This window comes from Rhizophagus irregularis, chromosome 26 (genome assembly GCF_026210795.1).
Source record: "Rhizophagus irregularis chromosome 26, complete sequence".
NCBI lineage: Eukaryota > Fungi > Glomeromycota > Glomeromycetes > Glomerales > Glomeraceae > Rhizophagus > Rhizophagus irregularis.
In genome coordinates, this window is record NC_089454.1 from 1,409,763 (window position 1) to 1,427,659 (window position 17,897).

The window sequence follows — 17,897 nt, forward strand, 5'->3', positions numbered from 1 at the left end:
AGAATTTTTGTATTGTAAAAGCATATTAAAAAGATTTAGCGAGAAAGATTCTTGAAGAGAAGGCTTACCTATCAAATCATAAAAGCTTAGAATAAGATTTAAAACAAAAATCAGAATTTAAAGATATACTAAAATTTCATGTTGCGGGGACCAATACTCGGCGCAGTATACGCAGTCAAAAAAATTACGGGTAAATCGGGCAGTGGCGAGATTAGTAACTCCGGAGCTAATTCGATATAAAAGATTCCATTATTTCGTTTGGTCTCCTCTAAGCAAAATGAGTAGCGGCAAAAGAGAATATCAGCTCGAAGACGGAAAGTTGATTTTAGATCGAGTACGCAACTATTTCTGCGTTCCGTATACGAAACCACCGACAAATATCGAACTTTCTAAGGATGATCAATTATATATAGACATTGCCGCTTATTTTGGAGATCAACTAAAAGAAGTTTTTTGTAAAATTACTTCGATTTCAATCTTACAAAATCGAACTGTTTGGGAAAGGTAGATATGATGTAATAGCACACTGGAGTTTTTGGAATTGTCTTAAACCAGGCTTTTTTCTCCTTTCAAATAGGTATCAACAATATAAGGATTTACAACAAGCCATAGAAAAAGAGAGAGAAGCGCGGTTTCAAACTAATTTTGAAACGGCGTTTAAGGATACAGTCTTATTTCATGGAACACAACCAGATAACGTTATATCTATATTGGAACACGGTTTAGTACGTGTAATTATTTTTCCTTTGATAATTTAATAACAATTTATTAATTTTGTTAATTATCTTTGATTGGAAAAAAAGGAGCTAATTATTTTTTCTTGAACTAAAGGATGGTCGTTTCTCAAAGGAATATGGTAATTGCGGACCCGCAATATATTTATCTCCGAGTTTTGTAAAATGTGATATTTTTGCTAGTCGCTGTAACCCTACAAAAAGAGCATTAGTCGTTTGCGTAACTGCCCTTGGAAAAATATTCGATAACACGATAAGTAAGACTGTAAACCCAAATACCAAGTATCCCCCAAAGGGATTTCACAGTGTCAAACATTATGTTTCCACGGCCGACGAATATGTAGTGTACGATAACGACCAAGTACTTCCGATTTTGGCAATATATTATGATAAATCTGAGGAAAATAACCTTCACCCTTTCATACCAGCAATTAGTTCAATAGCGGGATTTAATTCATTTGCTGCATCAAATCAAAGTAATTTTAAAATGCCTATAAACACGTCACCCCACTTTAATTCTGCCTTTGGTTTAAACTCTAATGGATTTAATTATACATCACATCACCCATCGACTACTTTCAATCTTCCTCCGCTTCCAACGAATTTTAATCGAAATGTACCTCAATTACCATCTATTACACTGTTTACTCCATTTGCTAAGTCCTCTATTTCAAAATCTACGAATGTACAAACAGAGAGTCAATGGACTATTCGTAAAGCACAAGGAATGGTACAACAATGGGAACGACAGGTTAATTTATCAGGAAAAATCTCCAACTTTTATGGTACAGCGATGGCTGATAAACAATTCTGGCCAGTAAAACCAAATGGAATTTATCCACACCTAAAAACATATTTAGATCTTGTTATGTCAAAACAACCAAATATGTCTTCTTCGGAATTAGACCAGGGTTTCATTAATATGTTAAAAAATCTTAATAGCTATGAAGGAATTGTATATGCTAGAAGGAAAAATGTTGAAATGTCAAGATCTATTAATTTGAATCAGGTCATTTCTTTGGCTACACAAGATCGACTTCAAGAAGCAGCTGCATCACAAGAAAGCTGTACTATATGTGCAGAATCGGTAGTAACTTTTAATCAACCTTTAGATGTTGTAAAAATGAACAATTGCCCCCACATTTTTCACAGATCTTGTATAGAGACATGGTTGTATATGCCTTCATCACAAATGATATGTCCAAATTGTAAGACTCCTTGCCATGATCCTATGGCACCACCTCCAATAGGCCCGATGCCGGATGGAGAGATGGCATATTCCTTTAGTGAAAAATTTGGTGCTTGGTTCATATGTTATTCAATTCCCCATGGGGCACAACTTCCTTGTCATGCAGCACCAGGAAAACCTTTTAAAGGTGCTACTCGAACCGCTGTTTGTCCGATTTATTTAAAATGGGGTCCACTTTTATTCATACGTATGGTCGCAGCTTTTTATTATCATCACACCTTTACAGTAGGCACTTCTCTTACAACTAACATGTCTGATGTTATAACTTGGAATGGTATACATCATAAGACATCAATCGATGGTGGTTTTGGTTTCCCTGATTCAACTTACGAAGACCGAGTTTCTTTGGAGTTGGATGGGAAAGGAATTCTTTTGTTTTTAAGAGATCTGATATAGTTATCAAAAAAAATAATTATTCAGATATTTATATATTTTATCCAATGCATGAACATTTGGTATATTGATTATTATGCAAAAGAGTGAAAGACAACCAAAATAAATGAATAAATTGTTTATGAATTTTGTATTCCTGTAATAAAATATTCTGATTGGAAAGACAAATAGGAAATACTTGTAATTTTCTCAATGATAGTTCTATTAAGTACTATTTCTATAATGATCAATTATTGAAATCATTTTTTACAAAAACAAATTACCAATTTTCAACACATCAATAAATTGAATTAATTATCTTTCGATTTATAAGAGTAATATTATTGTTTTTATTGTTTTTGATCATAGAAAGTAGATTTAATTCATCAAAATCAATGGCTCTGATTATAAATTGTATTTTTATATAAACTTATTTTATAAAGTTAGATTTATTTCTAATAATTATTTTTGTAAAAATTTTCTATATATTATATATTTTTAATTCTCTCGCATAAATTGATGTATTATATGTTATTTGCATATTTTATGATTGTTAAAATAAATAGAAAAATTTATTTTGCTACATATATTTTTATATATAAAATCACTATAAACTATCATTCAAATAAAATGTAGAAATATGCTTTTTTGCATCTATTCATTTTTTGATTCTTGATTATTTTGACTTTCTTTAAGTAAACCATTAATACGTTCTTGCAAGTCTTGTTTTTCAATTGACAATTGAGAATATCGTTGTTGAAGTTCAGACTCACGCTTGCTAAGGTAATCAACTTCATTTTGGATAGCCTAAATATTAATAATAAAGAAATTAATGATATCACACAGTAAGTTACAGAATACTATATATAAATAATAAGGGTACCTCAATTCGCTTGGGTATTGCATTTTTCTCGGATATATTTAACGATTGAAAGGAATTCAATTCAATTTTTGCTTGATCAATTTCTTCAAATATTTCCGTAATTTTTTTTGATAAAGTTCGTGATCGTGTCTTCATTTATTTATTATAAATGTTATAAATGGATTATTGATAAATGGATGAATTAAAAAATAATAAACAATAATAATAATTACCAGATAACCGGCTAACGTAATATTTAACTTCTTTTCTAATTTGGATGCTTTAGTGGTGTCTTTAACCATAATATTACGGTTTATCTTTTTATTTTATTTTTAAAGAAATAAATTAATATCATAAAAATATTATTTAATTTGACAATAATACTAAAAGGAGACTTACTTCTAGCTGCTTTTGTGAATTGTCAGTTTCAGCATTTTCATGCAATAGATGCCACATATCATCATGAGAATCATCGGGTTCAGGAATGGTAAAATTATTAATAGCAAGTTCTTCTTCAATGGCTTGTCTTGCCTGCAATATAAAATTAGTAACCAATTAAATTCAGCTAAAATAAATAAATATATATATAATACTTTACTTTATCCATTAAATCATCAGAAAATTCTTCAAAGGATTCGTCTACATCTTTACCAACAATTTTACTTCCATGAACGGGATACATGATTGCATCATGGTTCAGTAATTGTATCATTTCTGTGTTTATTAATCTTTCGATTTCAAAAAGTTCACTAGGAGAATCTTCAGATAAAGAAGCTTCTAGAAATGATTTTGCATTGATTTGAATAGGACGGGGAAGATCGCGTTGAATAGCTTGAGATCTACGTAAAAGTCGTGCTTGCTCTATATCAGTAAATAATAATCAATTTTTAATTGGTTGAATTATCTTTTTTTATTCTAAAAGACGATACCAGAAAATTTTAAATTATAACCTTCTTCTTCAAGTTGGGCTTTGATTTTTTTATCCCTTTCACTAGCATCTTCTTCTATTCCTTTCATATCATCTTCCTTATCTTCCTGCATTTCAATTTCAGGCAAAACGATTTCAAAATCATTTTTTGGTGCTGGCAAATTAGATAGTCCAGCTCTAAGTTGCTTTATTGTTGCAGCACTGGCTGTTATATTTAATAACATTAGCATAATTTATTTAATTATTTTAAGAATGTATCATTCCTTTGAAATATACCTGAACCTGGCGTTCTTGGCGTTTTAAGAGACAATATAGTAGCAGGAGTTCTTGGTGTTTGCATAGACCCACTAGGTGTCCTTGGAGTTCTTAATGGTAAACTAGTAGATGGTGTATAGTCACCAAGTGAAGCAGTTTCTCCTACAACAGCTTTAGTGTTTTCCCCAGCAAACCCAATTTTTACAATCTAACAAATGATATACAATGAAGTTAATTTATAATTTAAGAGAAATAAGCTAAAAATTTATTAACCTACCTCTTCAAGTTCATTCTCTCCTACTTGTGGAGCTGGAAGAACAAGTTTTCTTCTCTTACTAATTTGTTCAGCCTGTTTAAGCTTATTCAATTGAGAATTTTTGGCAGGTACAAAATTAATCGGACCACCCTCATTTTCGCCCTTATTAGTTTTTTGCTTTTTCCCTTTTTTCTCATCATTAGCATCAGATCTTCGTTTACCATCTAGTTTATTAGAGAGTCCTTGATCTAACTGACGATTTTTTTCCTCGGAAATATCATAAAATCCAGGAGCTGGTTTCTTTTCGAATGGTATATCAGCATTATAATCCATCCCTTTTTTCTTCTTTTTAACTTTTAAACTAAAAAAAAAAAATTGAATGAAATAAGAATAAATACCTACAAATATAATAATTAATAAAATATAAAAGTAGTAAAGCTTACTCAATTCCGGCAGCTTTTAACTCTCGTCGCTTTTGTAGCGAAGCTAATCGTCTAGCTTCTTCTAATTGTTTTTCACGCGCTTTACGTTTAGCTTTTTTACCCTGAGTATTGGCCAAACGAGCTCGAGCCTCTGATAACATTTCCTTTTCTTTAGAAAGGGTCGAAATCGTTAGTGATTAGATAGATAAATTTCTAATAAAGAAGTTATAATATAATTACCATCCTCATCCATATCAACAGGATCTGGCCTTGCAGGTTTAGTTTCAGGATCAGGATCAATTTCTCCAGGCCTCAATCTTCGAACATCATCAGCACTAGGACCTGCATCTCCAACTGGCCCTGTTAAACCCAGATCTGCTCCTTCCTTAGCTTCAGCTTCATCTAATAATCTTTGATATCGTTCAAGACATTGAGATGGTGTCCTTCCAACGATAGGCGCAATTGTACGCCATTGTGTCGGCATCAATTTAGCAAGGTGAAGTAATTTTTCATCCTCTTCTTTTGACCACTCAGTCTAGATTTCGAAAACAAATTTGCATTATTAATATTATATCTAATATATGAATGAAAAATTTTCAAACTATTACAGGACATTGGATTTATACAGAAAAGCTTAACTAAAAACGACAATTTAAAAACATATATCCATATCAGCAATAAATAAGATAATAACTTACTTTTTTAATACTGGGGTCTAACCATTCATACCACCTAGCTTTACATTGTTTTGGTGATTTTCTAACTAATAACGAAGATATACGGGCCCACTGGTTTTTGCCATATTTGCTAACTGCAGCCTTCAAGATCTCGTCTATTATTACATTACCAACCAATGAACTTTTATTATACTTCGTGCTTAAAATTAAAAATACGATCACTAAACTTACCTTCAGTATTTTTCCAAATACCACCCTTTATTATTATCCTCATTTTGTGAAATTTTATTTTGAGAACGGATTACTTCGTTATTTACTGTTACTCCTCCTTATGTAATATTTGAGTCATGTGATATTTACTAATTTTATCATTAAGGATCGACAAATAATATATTTTTTTTTTTTCCTTTAAATTGCAAATGCCGGTTCAATGAAATATTTATAGAAATGTAGAAATAGAAATTTTATATTTGCAAAATTTGGTTTAAAATCACATTTGTGCTTGTTTTATTTTTATTCATAAATTATTGAAACTGCATAGAAACATGAATTATATTATCAAACTGCTCTAGGTCTTTTTGCCACTTGTCCTGTATACTCATAATTGCTAGCATTTATTTATAAAAAAAAAGAAAAAAAAGGATAAATGGATAAATAAAATAAAATAAACCAATCATAAATTGATAATTAAAAATTGCAAATAAACGTAGCTAACTTACCCCGGTAGACTGCATATATTGTTGGATCTTTTGATTCCAGTTATTTGTCCGGTAGTTCCCAAAGTATTCGTACCTTGATTATTTTCGTTCCTAGCTCCATTGTAATTGAAATTATCCTTACCGTTATTCTTGGAACAATTCGGACTATCAACTTTTTGAGATATTCTCGATGGTTCAATATTAACTGTATTGGTCCACGTAGAATTAGAATTGGACGAAAAACTGTAAGTATTATCTTTTAAAAAGGGTCGAATATGCTTATTTTTGTCATTAATAGGATTAAACTGTGAAGCCTCATTAGTCTTATCCAACGTAGGTTTAGATAACAACTTATTGTGTTCCATCTGCAAGGACTGATTCAATGATGAGACTTGAAGACTTTGTGTAATACGTGTTGGATAAGGTGAATGACTCGATTGTTCAATCGAAGCATTATTAAAACTTAATTCGCAATAAAATTAATAATTTTGTGAAATTATCTAGAAATTTATAAGTTAAATGAATATAAAAAACAAAATCAATGTTACCAATCCAGCCTATCTTCATTTGGTGAGTGCTCGACAAATGAATCAATTTGCGGTGATAGATTGTCGAATTCAGAAAACAAATGCGCATATTGAGAGTCCAAGGCTAAAAAATAATTACACTATATAAATAAATTATTAATTTTGCTTATTCTCAAAGTAAACATAACTTACCATCATATTGCGCATTAATCGCAGACGGGCTTAAATTGTTTCCTATACCTATTGAAACCAATTTTATTAGTATTTTCTAAAGAATTCTTTTCAAAAAAAAAAAAAAAAAAATTTTTAAACAAACCTTCCGTATTGGTTATCTTAGTTTGTATATTTGGCGTTAATAATAAATTATCAGAAACCTTATTACTTGGATCATTAATTGTTAATCGTTCTGAATTTAAGGATGTTTCCGGATTTTCTATACTATTTATGAAATTTTGGGCTAGTTTTTGAGTAATCTCTTGATTTAAATATATATTTCCATCTGATTTTGTGTTATTTATTGTTATAGGAGGTTCGGGAATAGGTATTACTTTTGGAGCGAATTCTGCTTTCCTATATAACTCGTCAACAGCAAATTTTGACTTGAAAACAATTTGAATATAATTTTTAATTAATCTGATTAAATTCTCTTGAAGTTTATTTACACCTACCGAAGGTACTTTCACTTTAGCTATTTCCTGTCCATATTTTTTATCATACATGCAATTACCCATCAAATTTCCGAACATTCTTAAAGCACGCTTTAGTGCATCCGTCGCCGCTTCTTTTTTTGCCTTTCAGGTCAAACATTTCTCATTATATGATTTGATCAAAATATCCAAAAAAAAAAATTTTTTTTTAATCTACCTTTTCGAAAGCGCCTGCCTTGCTTTTCAAATTATCGCAAGAACCATATCCAATATCCTATGTATAAGTATATTCACTAGTATCCCAATTATCTAATAACGCGTTCCACAAACTATAATTTTTACCTCATGAAATGTCCCATCCTTGAGGGTTACTCTGCAGGTTACCGCTACGCCAATAGAAAACTTACCGGTATCGTGATTGCAATCAACCTGAGATTGTGAAATTAGAAACTGGGAAATTGATCAAAGATTTTGAAAAATAAAACTAACGTACAAAATCGACCGTTATATCAACTATACTTGACGACCATCCATTAAAACCAAAGACATCATTAGCTAAATTCATTGCTTTCCATCCTTCTAAATAAATTACTTTGCCACCTTAAACGTAATTTGTATTACTTTGTCACAAAAATAAACTCTCTCAAATTCACTATGCAACAAATATGAAGAATTAAATGTCGTTTTTCACCTCCGGGACCTGGACGACTGCTAACATACTCTGGTCCTAATTGTTTAGAGAGGTTAGCTTGAATGGTTTTGTATTCCTCTAAGGTGTAAGAGGTAGCTTCCCAAACTGGAGACGCGTTGCCTGTTTCTTTATCATTCTTAAATGGTCTTTGTTGGTGTCCCCCGTTAAGTCGCATGATAAACCAAACTTTAAATTTTAAAATATATTAGTGCGCCAAAGTGTGTAACACTTATCGATTTAAAGTTTAGACTTTAGACTTACAGACCGAGATCAAATGTTTACTTTTTTTCACGAGGAACGTGGAGATGTGGCGCAGCATATACAACGAACAATCTACCTAGTTGGATATTACTTAATATAGAAATCATTAATGCCGATTGGCGATCATATATGAATTTTCGCTTTCACGTGTTCTATATCAAATTTTTACAATTTATATTTAATATATAGCACAGTTATTGAATAGTGATATTGAAATATTATCCAAAATTCCAAATTAACTTTGCAGTTTAGTGATATTTTCAAAAGCATATTTGTATTTCCTATTAAATTAACATATTTTTATTCTTTTATAATTCTAAATTATTATTGCTGTTTTCTTTTTAAATATTAAAAAGAGAAATCATTTATATATTAAAAAGTTTTATTTATAATATTTTAGATTAAAGTACAAATTATTGGATTAAGTCTTTTAATAATAAAAATACTTTATAAAAGCTTATTATTATTATTATTATTATTATTTTTAAAAAAAAATGAATTATAAAAATTATATATAGGTTTTAATTTGTATAATTTGTTATTCATTGCTAGTAATAAGAAAATATATCTTTAAAAATTAAAATGAAAAATTTTAACTGCTAAAACTTGTCAAATAATTTTGTTGTTTTAATTATACCCCTTTATCTTTTCAATCTTTTTATACAAGTTTTAATTCTGAAAAATTTTTATAGATGCATATTAGAAATAATTATACTAAAAAAATTTATGTAGTATGGATTTCTTCAGTATAAATCTTTTTCTTTTTGACTTCAAAAATCTGCCTTTTTGCATGGCAATAAAAAAATTATAAATCATATGCCAAATTAAAAATAATGTTGCAGCTCAATTCAGATATTATAAACAACATATTTAATTGTACGATTTTCATTTAAGGAGTAATGGTTATGAGATATTCTAATGCGTACAAAAAAAAAAATGAAAAAATTTTTCTATTGTTGCTTTTTTTTTAAATTAAAAATAAAATCTTTATAAACTAAAATGATTTATACAAAACAATCAATGTCAAACAAAAAGATAGGTCTAACATAAAATAATGATAATATTTTTTTTTTTTGCTACTCCTTTAATGATAACATTTAAACTGAATTTTTTGTTATAATGCTTATAGTGCTTTATACATAAAAATATTTATTGACTAACATCCATTAATAAATCATCAGGCGGTACGTAAGGCTTAACCAACATTTCCGAAAATTCCTTAATATCTTGTGTGCCGCGTATTTCTTTTGTTAAAAGAGGCATTAGCACAATATGGAAATCTTCATAAAGATCATAGATTTGATCCAAGTATTTTCGTTGCATCTTATGTCGAACTAAACATTGTTCACAATTGGAATCTTTAAAAATAAAAATAACATTAGAATGAATAATAGAATAAGTAAATAATAATAATAAAAAAAAATCTATATTTGATAATTATACCTTTCCGCGGGAATAATAGTTGATTTACAACGATATTGTGAGTATCAATTTGGTAAGTAGTCAATTCTTGAATCATACGTTCAGTCTCATAAAGAGACAAGAATTCGGAAATACATACACAGATAAATGTTGTCTTTTCCTGTATGTATAGAAAGTCATAAGTATCAGCCTCATTACAAAGACATAATATGTTTAGAACTTACTGGATCTTTAAATTGATTATTAACTTCTGTAATAATGGCACGCATCCCTTCAAGTTTTCCAAACATATCTTCTTGATTGGCGTTCAATCCCATCATACCCGACATCTATTGTAATAACATAATAATTATTAAATATATTTCTATCTTTTAAATAAAAAATTTTTTTTTTTTTCCTCTCTCATATAGTTCTTATTTCTAATTAATCAACCTTACTTGTTGAAACATTGGCCCAAACCGTCCACTTAATTGCGAAATTTTTGCCAGTGCTTTTTCTAAAACACTGGGAAAGCTCAAAAACCGCAATGTGTGACCAGTGGGCGCAGTATCAAAGATGATTACTGAATATTCCATTGTTTTTACTTGCCTGGAAATCGAATCATGATTTAAATAGACTAATTAGAAACAAGAAAGAAAATGAAAATGATTTACGAAGAAATTTTTTTTTTTTACTGAAAATTGCAAAAATTAAATAAAATATTTACTTCATGACTTCAGCGAATCCCATAGCCTCATCAACGCCAGGAATGGCAAATGCAAGGTCTTGCATCATAGCTCCCATAGCTCCACCACCTTGTTGTTCGGCTAAAAACATAAAACGAAAACCAAAATTAAAATTGATATTTAAACGATGCTAAACTAACTCACTTGTCAAATAATAAATAATATATACATTGATCCAGCATCTCTTGAATCGACGATGTTGGATCAATTTCCTGTATTAAGTTAAAAATAATTTCAAATATTCACATTAAATTGATGCGCTTGTAATCTAAGACAATAAAATTTGTTTAAAAAGCTCATAATACCATAGCGTATAAATTTGTAAACCCTTCTACTAATGTTGCCTCTTTGCTAAACTTTTGTCCGAAGGCATCGCTAAGATTATGTGCCGGGTCAGTTGATATCAGTAATACGGAATCTCTTACTTTACTTAATTGTACGGCGAGTGAACATGAGGTGGTCGTTTTACCTTATCAAAAGAACCAACATCTGGTGAGTATTATTTTATAGAAATGAAACTAACAGGCAACAAAGACTTTAGTGTATAATTGATGAGAGAAGTTTTACCAACACCACCCTTTCCACCCACGAATATCCAGTGCAAAGATTTTTGGTCTAGCACATTTTGTAAGGTAGGTTCAAGCTTCTCGAATTCTTCGTCAGAGGATTCGTGCGACATGTTGATAGTAGTGCAAAGAGAAAGTTAAAACAAGATTTCTTCTATTTTAGTAAGTAAAATATACTATGGAATGATAGAATGACTGATTTGAACTTTTGAAGCTTTTTATCACGTTAATTTTACACTAACCAAATTTGGCTAGATTAATTTACTATATATATGCTAATGGTACAAAAAATCAAAAAAAAATTTATGTTCGATTTTCTTTACGATGTCGGATTTATCACTTAAGACTACGCCTTCCACTGGCTTTTATAATATAATAGTTAGCGGAAAATCTTTTAATTTGTCAACTACAGCTCTTTACTCTGATAGTCCGAACTATTTCACTGACGTGTTCTCTTCTCCCTTAGAAGAGTCGCGTACAAAGGTTATGTTCGTTGATAGGGATCCAGAAGTGTTTAAGGATATCGTGAGTGGTAGAACAAAGTCAAAATATTGCGGGTTTGAAGATTATCCTGATGAAGGTTGAAAAAGTTTTTCTTAGAAGAATTTATTTATATTTATTACCATTAGGTAAAACATTTGCAAGGTTATTATGTAACTCCTCGTGACGAGGTAATTTTTTTTTTTCTCTTTTATTTTTTTTTGAATAATCATTTTCCGAATTAATTTTGAATATACTATTATATTTGAATTATCTTTTAGAATCATTATGCGGATCTTATAGCCGATGCAACTTATTACAATTTAATGAAATTGAAAGCACAATTACGCGCAAACTATATTGTTAACGTTGGAGGAAAAGTTTTTCGAGTTGATAAAGAAATTTTGGAAAAGCGTGATGCACCAAATTTCTTTACTTCCTTTGGTTATTATTATTATTATTATTATTCAAATTATTAAAAAAAAAAGCTATATATACTTTTAAATAAATAATAACATTTAATAATTAATAGGATTTGGATATGGATGGGAACCATCGGGGATACCGCCTACCCCTTTGCCGTTAACAATACCACCACCTATACTTGATCGTGATCCGGAATTATTTTCTGATATTTTGCGATATCTTCAAGGATATGAAATTGGTATTAAAGATGAAGTTCATAGACAAAATTTACTTAAGGATTCACGATTTTATCATTTAAAAGGATTAACTGAAAAATTATTGGCATCTAGTATGACAGTGAATGGTTTTTCTAAAGAAGAAAGCGCGAGAAATGAGATATTATTTCGTTTAAAAGATATTAGGCCTGCAAGTGTTTTGTTACCAGAGAATAATAATAATTATAACAATAATAATAATAATGACGATATATTGTCGGAAGAAATTTCCACGGGGTCCACCAGTCACATAATGTATAAAAATAAAGAAGGAACTGTTTACGTTTTGTTAGTTGAGATACATAATATTCATCTAATTTGTAGATATGGAGCACCATCATCTCCTATGACGGCTACAACCACTCCAACCACAAATCCCGCTACACCCACCAATGCATCGAAGATTCAACCATTATTGCGACCAGTTTTGGAGCTAGTTTTATCCGATAAGGACATACAAAAACTTAAAAATATTGCTAAATCTATCAAAGCTTCGGAGGAAATTGTTACAACAATTCATTCACCAGATACTTGCGCATTTGAAATAGATGGTAACAAGTGCACTTTAGAAGCGTTATCAAATACCGACAAGTTATCACATCTGATGAAAAATGATGATGGTAATCGATATTTAAAACTTTATGTCACGAGATCTATTTTAAGATTAATCACTAATAATGGTAAGGTAGAAATGGAAATGCTTAAATGTGAAGCCTTTAGCTCGGAAAGAGGATTTAATTGTAAAAGAGAATTCCTACCAGATGAAAAAAGGATTGCGCTATAGATTCAAGCGAATCAAGAGTTTAACTTGTAATAATATATATATATTTTTAAGTGATTTTGGGACAAAAATTATTAGATTAATAAAAATTATTAATATTATTCGATCCATTATATTGATAAATCATCATCAGGATCCTCATCATCAAAATCATCATTTTTATCAGGTTCATAAAATATGTTTCCGCCACTAGTTGTAGTATTCTCCCGATTTTTTTCTTCATATTGATCTAAAGAAAAGAATTTTAATATTAATTAATCCATAATTTCATGAGACTTAAAATAATTAAAGTATATATATTTTACCTTGTATTTTAACATATGGAAGAACGAGTTCATTTTTCGCCTTTTTCTGTGATTCTGTTAATGATAAATTAAATAACAAATTCGCGGTAGTTGGGTCGGGCTAATAGATTTTAATATATGGAAATTCGTTTAAATTATCTAAATACATACATACATACAATACATACAATACATATACGTATATAAATTCATAAGTTCTTACCGTATTACTTTCAGGGTCTAGATCTTCTTTTACATCTTTAACTAATTGGATTATCATATTACCATAAGATTCATCAATATGATATGAATTAGTCTATAAATATACAAAAAGCAAAACTTAATTAATTTATGTTATTATATTATACACGTGAATATTAAATGATTATACCTCATATAATACTTTTCCGGATTTTTTTCTATGTTCTATAATACAAATAGAATTTTCAGGAAAATTCATATACGCATTAATAATCGCGTTATTCTCCGTTATGATGTAACCATGTGAAGTTGATTCTTTACGAAATTGTTCGGTATTTTTAATTATTATTGTGGTAGATGCTATATGGTGTAATAAAGTATTTCTTACATTAAGATAACCTGATATTCCAGATGATGGATAATTTGGTATATCAGAATGATAAACTGTTATTATAAGATTTGAATTCGTATTCGTATTTATATCTGGTATATAGAAAGTAAAAAAAAAAGTTAATATTTAAACGAATAATTAAATAATTTTTTATTAAAAGTGTTTTGTTTACCTGATAATGTCAAACATGATGAAATTCTTTTCAAAAAATTAAATGTTAATGAAGTATCAATTAAAAGTAGGGGAGAAATCGAATCGATTATTAAAGTATAACTGGAATATGACACTAAATGTAAAATAAAAAATATGGTAATATGTTAAATATATTTTTTTTAAAAAAAAAAATAAATACAAAATTAAATTGATTATATACATTTTTTAATTGTGTCTTTAAGAATATTTATAATTTCGGATGTATCTTTGATATTTTTTATGAAATTATAATTAAGATCTGAGATTATATCATTCTCAAAATCATATGAATCCGATTTAGAATACGCATCAAATATTACTAAACTTAAAGGAAATAATTTGATTAGTCACTTTTTTTCATTAAAATATTAAAAAAAAAAAAAAAATTATGTACTTTTTATTTGAATTGATATTTTCCAGAAACCACTCAGGTGAAAATTCAAAACATAATAATAAAACACACCGATTTCTATCGGGGTTTAAAATAAAATAATTAAATTAGTTTCGTTGAAGTAAAGATAGGAAATAACTGATAACATACTGGTTCTTTGCAACTTTTTTGATAAATTCTTTCAATAACACATAACCCGACTGTAAAATTGTATCTTCTATAACAATGAAATTTGCTGATTCTTTATGATTTAAAAGACGTTCTAACAAAGGTGTAGTCATTTTTTTTTTGATTAAAAAAAAGACGTTGATAATCAATCAATCAGCTTAAAACCGGTAATAAAAAGTTTAATGTCATAACGCGAGCCAAACTATTTATCACTACATCGTGATGAATACTATGGAAAAAGCTCCGGTTACAGATCGGTCACGTGCAATTTGTAATACTTGCTTGTACTTTGTTAATCGAAACGAAAAAAAAATTCTTATCTAATTGATGGCAGATAATAATACTCTAAATATTACAAACTCATTAGAATATGAGTGTGTTGAACCAATTAAAAAAATAAATGATCAAGCTGATGTTAACGAATGGGTAAATACTGAAGCTTTTCGGAGGTTAATGAAGTTTATTGAACTTTCGAACGAAAGTGTCATAAATCGAAAGATTTCTGATCCATGTCTTGTCTCTGAGGTAAACGATAATAAAAATACAAAATAGAAGTTTAAGTAGTTTAAAGTGATAATTTTTTTTTTTATTTCTAAATAAAATGATTACTTTATAGTTTGTACAAAGAATTATCAATATGTTGGACACTATGTTATCTTGGATTGACGAGATCCCACCATTACCCACACCTCAAAGGTTTGGTAACAAGGCATTTCGTACATGGATTGCTCGATTAGAAGAGGTAATAATAACAATAATAACAATAATAATAATGATAATAATAATAATATGTACTGTATATGCGCGCATATATACATATACATATATATTGACGCGTGTAATCTTTACTTATTATAGAATTCTGTCAAATTACATCAAGATATGTTACCCGAACATTTACATGGAACTATTGTTGAACTTGTCGCATATTTTAACGGTGGATTTGGAAATTCTACAAGAATTGATTATGGAAGTGGACATGAATTAAGTTTTGTAGCATGGTTATGTTGTTTAAGCTTAATAGGAGTAATTAAACAGGAAGATTATACAGCTGTCATATTAAAGATATTCACAAAGTAATTTATTTTATAATGTACACATATATTAAAAAAAAAAAAATTATGAGTATCATCAATTCATTATAATTATATAGATATTTAGATTTGGTAAGACGATTACAACGCGTGTATATGCTTGAACCAGCTGGCAGTCATGGCGTGTGGGGATTAGATGATCATCAATTTCTTTCTTACTATTGGGGAAGTGCACAGCTCAAAGGTATATATCATGTGTTCACGTTTCTTAATAAAAAAAAAACAATGTGTACATAAATAAATAATATATACATGTATACAACAAATATATATATATATATATATATGTATATATATATTTATAACACATACATTTTTTATTTTCATTTTAAAAAAAAAAATTACATAATTTAATACAATTTATATATTATTTATTATCCCAGATCATCCCAATCTTAAACCAAAATCGATATTATCGGAAGATTTTGTCAATATGTATGCAGGAGAATATATTTACTTTGGATGTATTAAATATATACATGAGGTAAAAAAAAACAAAGGAGAAAAAATAAAAACAAACAAACAAAAAAAAAAAAAATCTTTTACAAATTAGTTAAACCGAATTTTTTTTTTAATTTAGGTCAAAAAAGGACCATTTCACGAACATTCACCTTTATTGCATGATATATCAGAAGTTCAATATTGGGCAAAAGTTAATTCAGGATTATTAAAAATGTATATAGCAGATGTATTAAAAAAATTTCCTATAGTTCAACATTTTTTGTTTGGTAGTTTATTACCTTTCAAGGCAGCAAATCAAGGGGGATAAAATATAATATAATACAATATAATATATATATATATATATATATTAGAGAAATTCGAAATTCTATAAATAATATTATTTACCCGAGATTTTAAAATTGAATCAGAATCTAAAAATAATTTGATTATCCTAATAAAAAAAATATATATATATGGGGGGAAATCGAATGATTGATTAAAAGTAGAAGATTTTAAGATGATCCGCATTTGATGTAGTTAGAAGTATACACGTGTAAATAAGAAAAGGAAAAAGGCGTAGGTACAAAAAAGTAAGATGGCTTAAGGAAAAATATTTACGATATTAAACTTAATTTAAAAAATTGTGGAGAATAAAAAAAAATAATTATTTTCTCAATGAATCAATGAATTTGTTTTAAATGATAAACAATTTGTTTGTTTTTTAAAATTTCGGAGACTGATCCGTAAAAACATTCATAATTAAAAAGAAATCAAATAAAAGTTTGGTATACATTGTTTGTGAAAATTATTTGTCAGCATTTGGTAAGCAATTGTTTTTTACATAATTATATTAATCGAAAAAAAATACGGTAAATTACTAATTTTGATCATCATAGAAGCATTTCATTGATTTGCGTAACTTTGCGAAAGATTTTTGTGGTTCAAAAATTAAGCAGCCGATGTGATGATAATATTATTGTGATAATATATTATTTTACTGTAACCAGTACCAGGGTATGCCCGAATTACGTGATATTAAGTTTCAAGTGATTGTATTTTTATAAAGGAAATAAGGGAAAAAAGAAAATTTTGCCATATTGCTTGTTCCAATCTTTTATTTATTATTATTATTTGGTAAAATAAAATAAAATTCTTTTTTTTTTATTTTTTTCTTTTGTTTTGCTTTGTTGTTTGATTACGAGATTTCTTACATTAAAAAAAATAAAATGAGGGCGATACATTTACAACCCCAAATTTAATTATTATTATTATTTAGATGGGGCTGTGTAGTTAAAATTACGCCAGGTGAATGATAATTGATGATCAATACAAGATGCATATTTAGGGCTATATACACATGTTGGTAATACAAAATGTACAATCGAATTTTTGAATTTTTAATTCTATGATGATCATTTTTATTGTATTTTTGTTTTTTTTTATTATTATTATTTCAATTAATAGAAAATCAAAATTGATCATGAAATGATCTAATCCCC

The 17,897-nt window shown here is 28.5% G+C and overlaps 7 protein-coding genes across 7 annotated transcripts; 3 read left to right on the forward strand and 4 right to left on the reverse strand.

The window, feature by feature from the left end:
* The first annotated feature begins 270 nt into the window (after nucleotides 1-270).
* OCT59_017479 (uncharacterized protein) lies at nucleotides 271-2,688 on the forward strand. Its single transcript, XM_025317122.2, has 3 exons — nucleotides 271-504; nucleotides 578-725; nucleotides 832-2,688. Exons 1-3 carry the CDS (start codon nucleotides 278-280, stop codon nucleotides 2,377-2,379), a joined length of 1,923 nt encoding a protein of 640 aa, XP_025178883.2. The 5' UTR covers nucleotides 271-277; the 3' UTR covers nucleotides 2,380-2,688.
* A 169-nt stretch (nucleotides 2,689-2,857) lies between these two features.
* On the reverse strand, nucleotides 2,858-6,053 carry OCT59_017480 (uncharacterized protein). The gene is made up of 12 exons (XM_025310769.2): nucleotides 5,987-6,053; nucleotides 5,777-5,910; nucleotides 5,319-5,613; nucleotides 5,100-5,247; nucleotides 4,678-5,017; nucleotides 4,422-4,608; nucleotides 4,168-4,350; nucleotides 3,816-4,078; nucleotides 3,617-3,748; nucleotides 3,451-3,534; nucleotides 3,239-3,367; nucleotides 2,858-3,162 (listed from the first exon to the last, which is right to left on the reverse strand). The coding sequence occupies exons 1-12, from the start codon at nucleotides 6,027-6,029 to the stop codon at nucleotides 3,010-3,012; spliced, it is 2,091 nt and encodes a 696-aa protein (XP_025178884.1). The 5' UTR covers nucleotides 6,030-6,053; the 3' UTR covers nucleotides 2,858-3,009.
* Nucleotides 6,054-6,236: 183 nt separating this feature from the next.
* On the reverse strand, nucleotides 6,237-8,606 carry OCT59_017481 (uncharacterized protein). The gene is made up of 10 exons (XM_066137520.1): nucleotides 8,319-8,606; nucleotides 8,121-8,227; nucleotides 7,970-8,056; nucleotides 7,845-7,901; nucleotides 7,649-7,771; nucleotides 7,297-7,579; nucleotides 7,173-7,220; nucleotides 7,002-7,104; nucleotides 6,475-6,915; nucleotides 6,237-6,362 (listed from the first exon to the last, which is right to left on the reverse strand). The coding sequence occupies exons 1-10, from the start codon at nucleotides 8,491-8,493 to the stop codon at nucleotides 6,314-6,316; spliced, it is 1,473 nt and encodes a 490-aa protein (XP_066004097.1). The 5' UTR covers nucleotides 8,494-8,606; the 3' UTR covers nucleotides 6,237-6,313.
* Nucleotides 8,607-9,543: 937 nt separating this feature from the next.
* Nucleotides 9,544-11,480, reverse strand: OCT59_017482 (Golgi to ER traffic- protein). Its single transcript, XM_025317124.2, has 8 exons — nucleotides 11,294-11,480; nucleotides 11,032-11,195; nucleotides 10,896-10,938; nucleotides 10,708-10,807; nucleotides 10,439-10,589; nucleotides 10,226-10,330; nucleotides 10,023-10,161; nucleotides 9,544-9,937 (listed from the first exon to the last, which is right to left on the reverse strand). The coding sequence occupies exons 1-8, from the start codon at nucleotides 11,403-11,405 to the stop codon at nucleotides 9,729-9,731; spliced, it is 1,023 nt and encodes a 340-aa protein (XP_025178886.1). The 5' UTR covers nucleotides 11,406-11,480; the 3' UTR covers nucleotides 9,544-9,728.
* A 136-nt stretch (nucleotides 11,481-11,616) lies between these two features.
* Nucleotides 11,617-13,236, forward strand: OCT59_017483 (uncharacterized protein; the record flags this gene model as incomplete). Its single annotated transcript, XM_066137521.1, has 5 exons — nucleotides 11,617-11,817; nucleotides 11,922-11,963; nucleotides 12,054-12,216; nucleotides 12,305-12,707; nucleotides 12,777-13,236. 5 exons carry the CDS (start codon nucleotides 11,617-11,619, stop codon nucleotides 13,234-13,236), a joined length of 1,269 nt encoding a protein of 422 aa, XP_066004098.1.
* Nucleotides 13,237-13,343: 107 nt separating this feature from the next.
* Nucleotides 13,344-14,973, reverse strand: OCT59_017484 (uncharacterized protein; the record flags this gene model as incomplete). Its single annotated transcript, XM_025325888.1, has 8 exons — nucleotides 13,344-13,462; nucleotides 13,539-13,638; nucleotides 13,741-13,833; nucleotides 13,909-14,201; nucleotides 14,282-14,395; nucleotides 14,483-14,625; nucleotides 14,696-14,770; nucleotides 14,843-14,973. 8 exons carry the CDS (start codon nucleotides 14,971-14,973, stop codon nucleotides 13,344-13,346), a joined length of 1,068 nt encoding a protein of 355 aa, XP_025178888.1.
* A 192-nt stretch (nucleotides 14,974-15,165) lies between these two features.
* Nucleotides 15,166-16,877, forward strand: OCT59_017485 (uncharacterized protein). The gene is made up of 6 exons (XM_025317126.2): nucleotides 15,166-15,385; nucleotides 15,477-15,602; nucleotides 15,719-15,936; nucleotides 16,014-16,138; nucleotides 16,338-16,438; nucleotides 16,535-16,877. The coding sequence occupies exons 1-6, from the start codon at nucleotides 15,188-15,190 to the stop codon at nucleotides 16,721-16,723; spliced, it is 957 nt and encodes a 318-aa protein (XP_025178889.1). The 5' UTR covers nucleotides 15,166-15,187; the 3' UTR covers nucleotides 16,724-16,877.
* Nucleotides 16,878-17,897: the final 1,020 nt, after the last annotated feature.

Excerpts from the sequence above, each read along its gene's own strand:
- OCT59_017481 (XM_066137520.1), bottom strand. The coding sequence starts at position 8,493 with ATGCGACTTAACGGGGGACACCAACAAAGACCATTTAAGAATGATAAA. Across the intron at positions 7,580-7,648 it reads CTAAAGTGAAAGTACCTTCG|TCAAAATTTGCTGTTGACGA; the intron begins GTAGGTGTAAAT and ends ATTGTTTTCAAG. Across the intron at positions 6,363-6,474 it reads AATATATGCAGTCTACCGGG|CAATTATGAGTATACAGGAC; the intron begins GTAAGTTAGCTA and ends AATAAATGCTAG.
- OCT59_017480 (XM_025310769.2), bottom strand. The coding sequence starts at position 6,029 with ATGAGGATAATAATAAAGGGTGGTATTTGGAAAAATACTGAAG. Across the intron at positions 5,614-5,776 it reads TAGACCCCAGTATTAAAAAA|ACTGAGTGGTCAAAAGAAGA; the intron begins GTAAGTTATTAT and ends TTCGAAATCTAG. Across the intron at positions 4,609-4,677 it reads GAGAGAATGAACTTGAAGAG|ATTGTAAAAATTGGGTTTGC; the intron begins GTAGGTTAATAA and ends ATCATTTGTTAG.
- OCT59_017479 (XM_025317122.2), top strand. The coding sequence starts at position 278 with ATGAGTAGCGGCAAAAGAGAATATCAGCTCGAAGACGGAAAGTTGATT. Across the intron at positions 505-577 it reads AATCGAACTGTTTGGGAAAG|GTATCAACAATATAAGGATT; the intron begins GTAGATATGATG and ends CCTTTCAAATAG. Across the intron at positions 726-831 it reads CTATATTGGAACACGGTTTA|GATGGTCGTTTCTCAAAGGA; the intron begins GTACGTGTAATT and ends CTTGAACTAAAG.
- OCT59_017485 (XM_025317126.2), top strand. The coding sequence starts at position 15,188 with ATGGCAGATAATAATACTCTAAATATTACAAACTCATTAGAATATGAG. Across the intron at positions 15,386-15,476 it reads ATCCATGTCTTGTCTCTGAG|TTTGTACAAAGAATTATCAA; the intron begins GTAAACGATAAT and ends ATTACTTTATAG. Across the intron at positions 16,439-16,534 it reads GTATTAAATATATACATGAG|GTCAAAAAAGGACCATTTCA; the intron begins GTAAAAAAAAAC and ends TTTTTAATTTAG.
- OCT59_017482 (XM_025317124.2), bottom strand. The coding sequence starts at position 11,405 with ATGTCGCACGAATCCTCTGACGAAGAATTCGAGAAGCTTGAACCTACC. Across the intron at positions 11,196-11,293 it reads GGGTGGAAAGGGTGGTGTTG|GTAAAACGACCACCTCATGT; the intron begins GTAAAACTTCTC and ends TCTTTTGATAAG. Across the intron at positions 10,162-10,225 it reads ATAATCAATTTAAAGATCCA|GAAAAGACAACATTTATCTG; the intron begins GTAAGTTCTAAA and ends CTATACATACAG.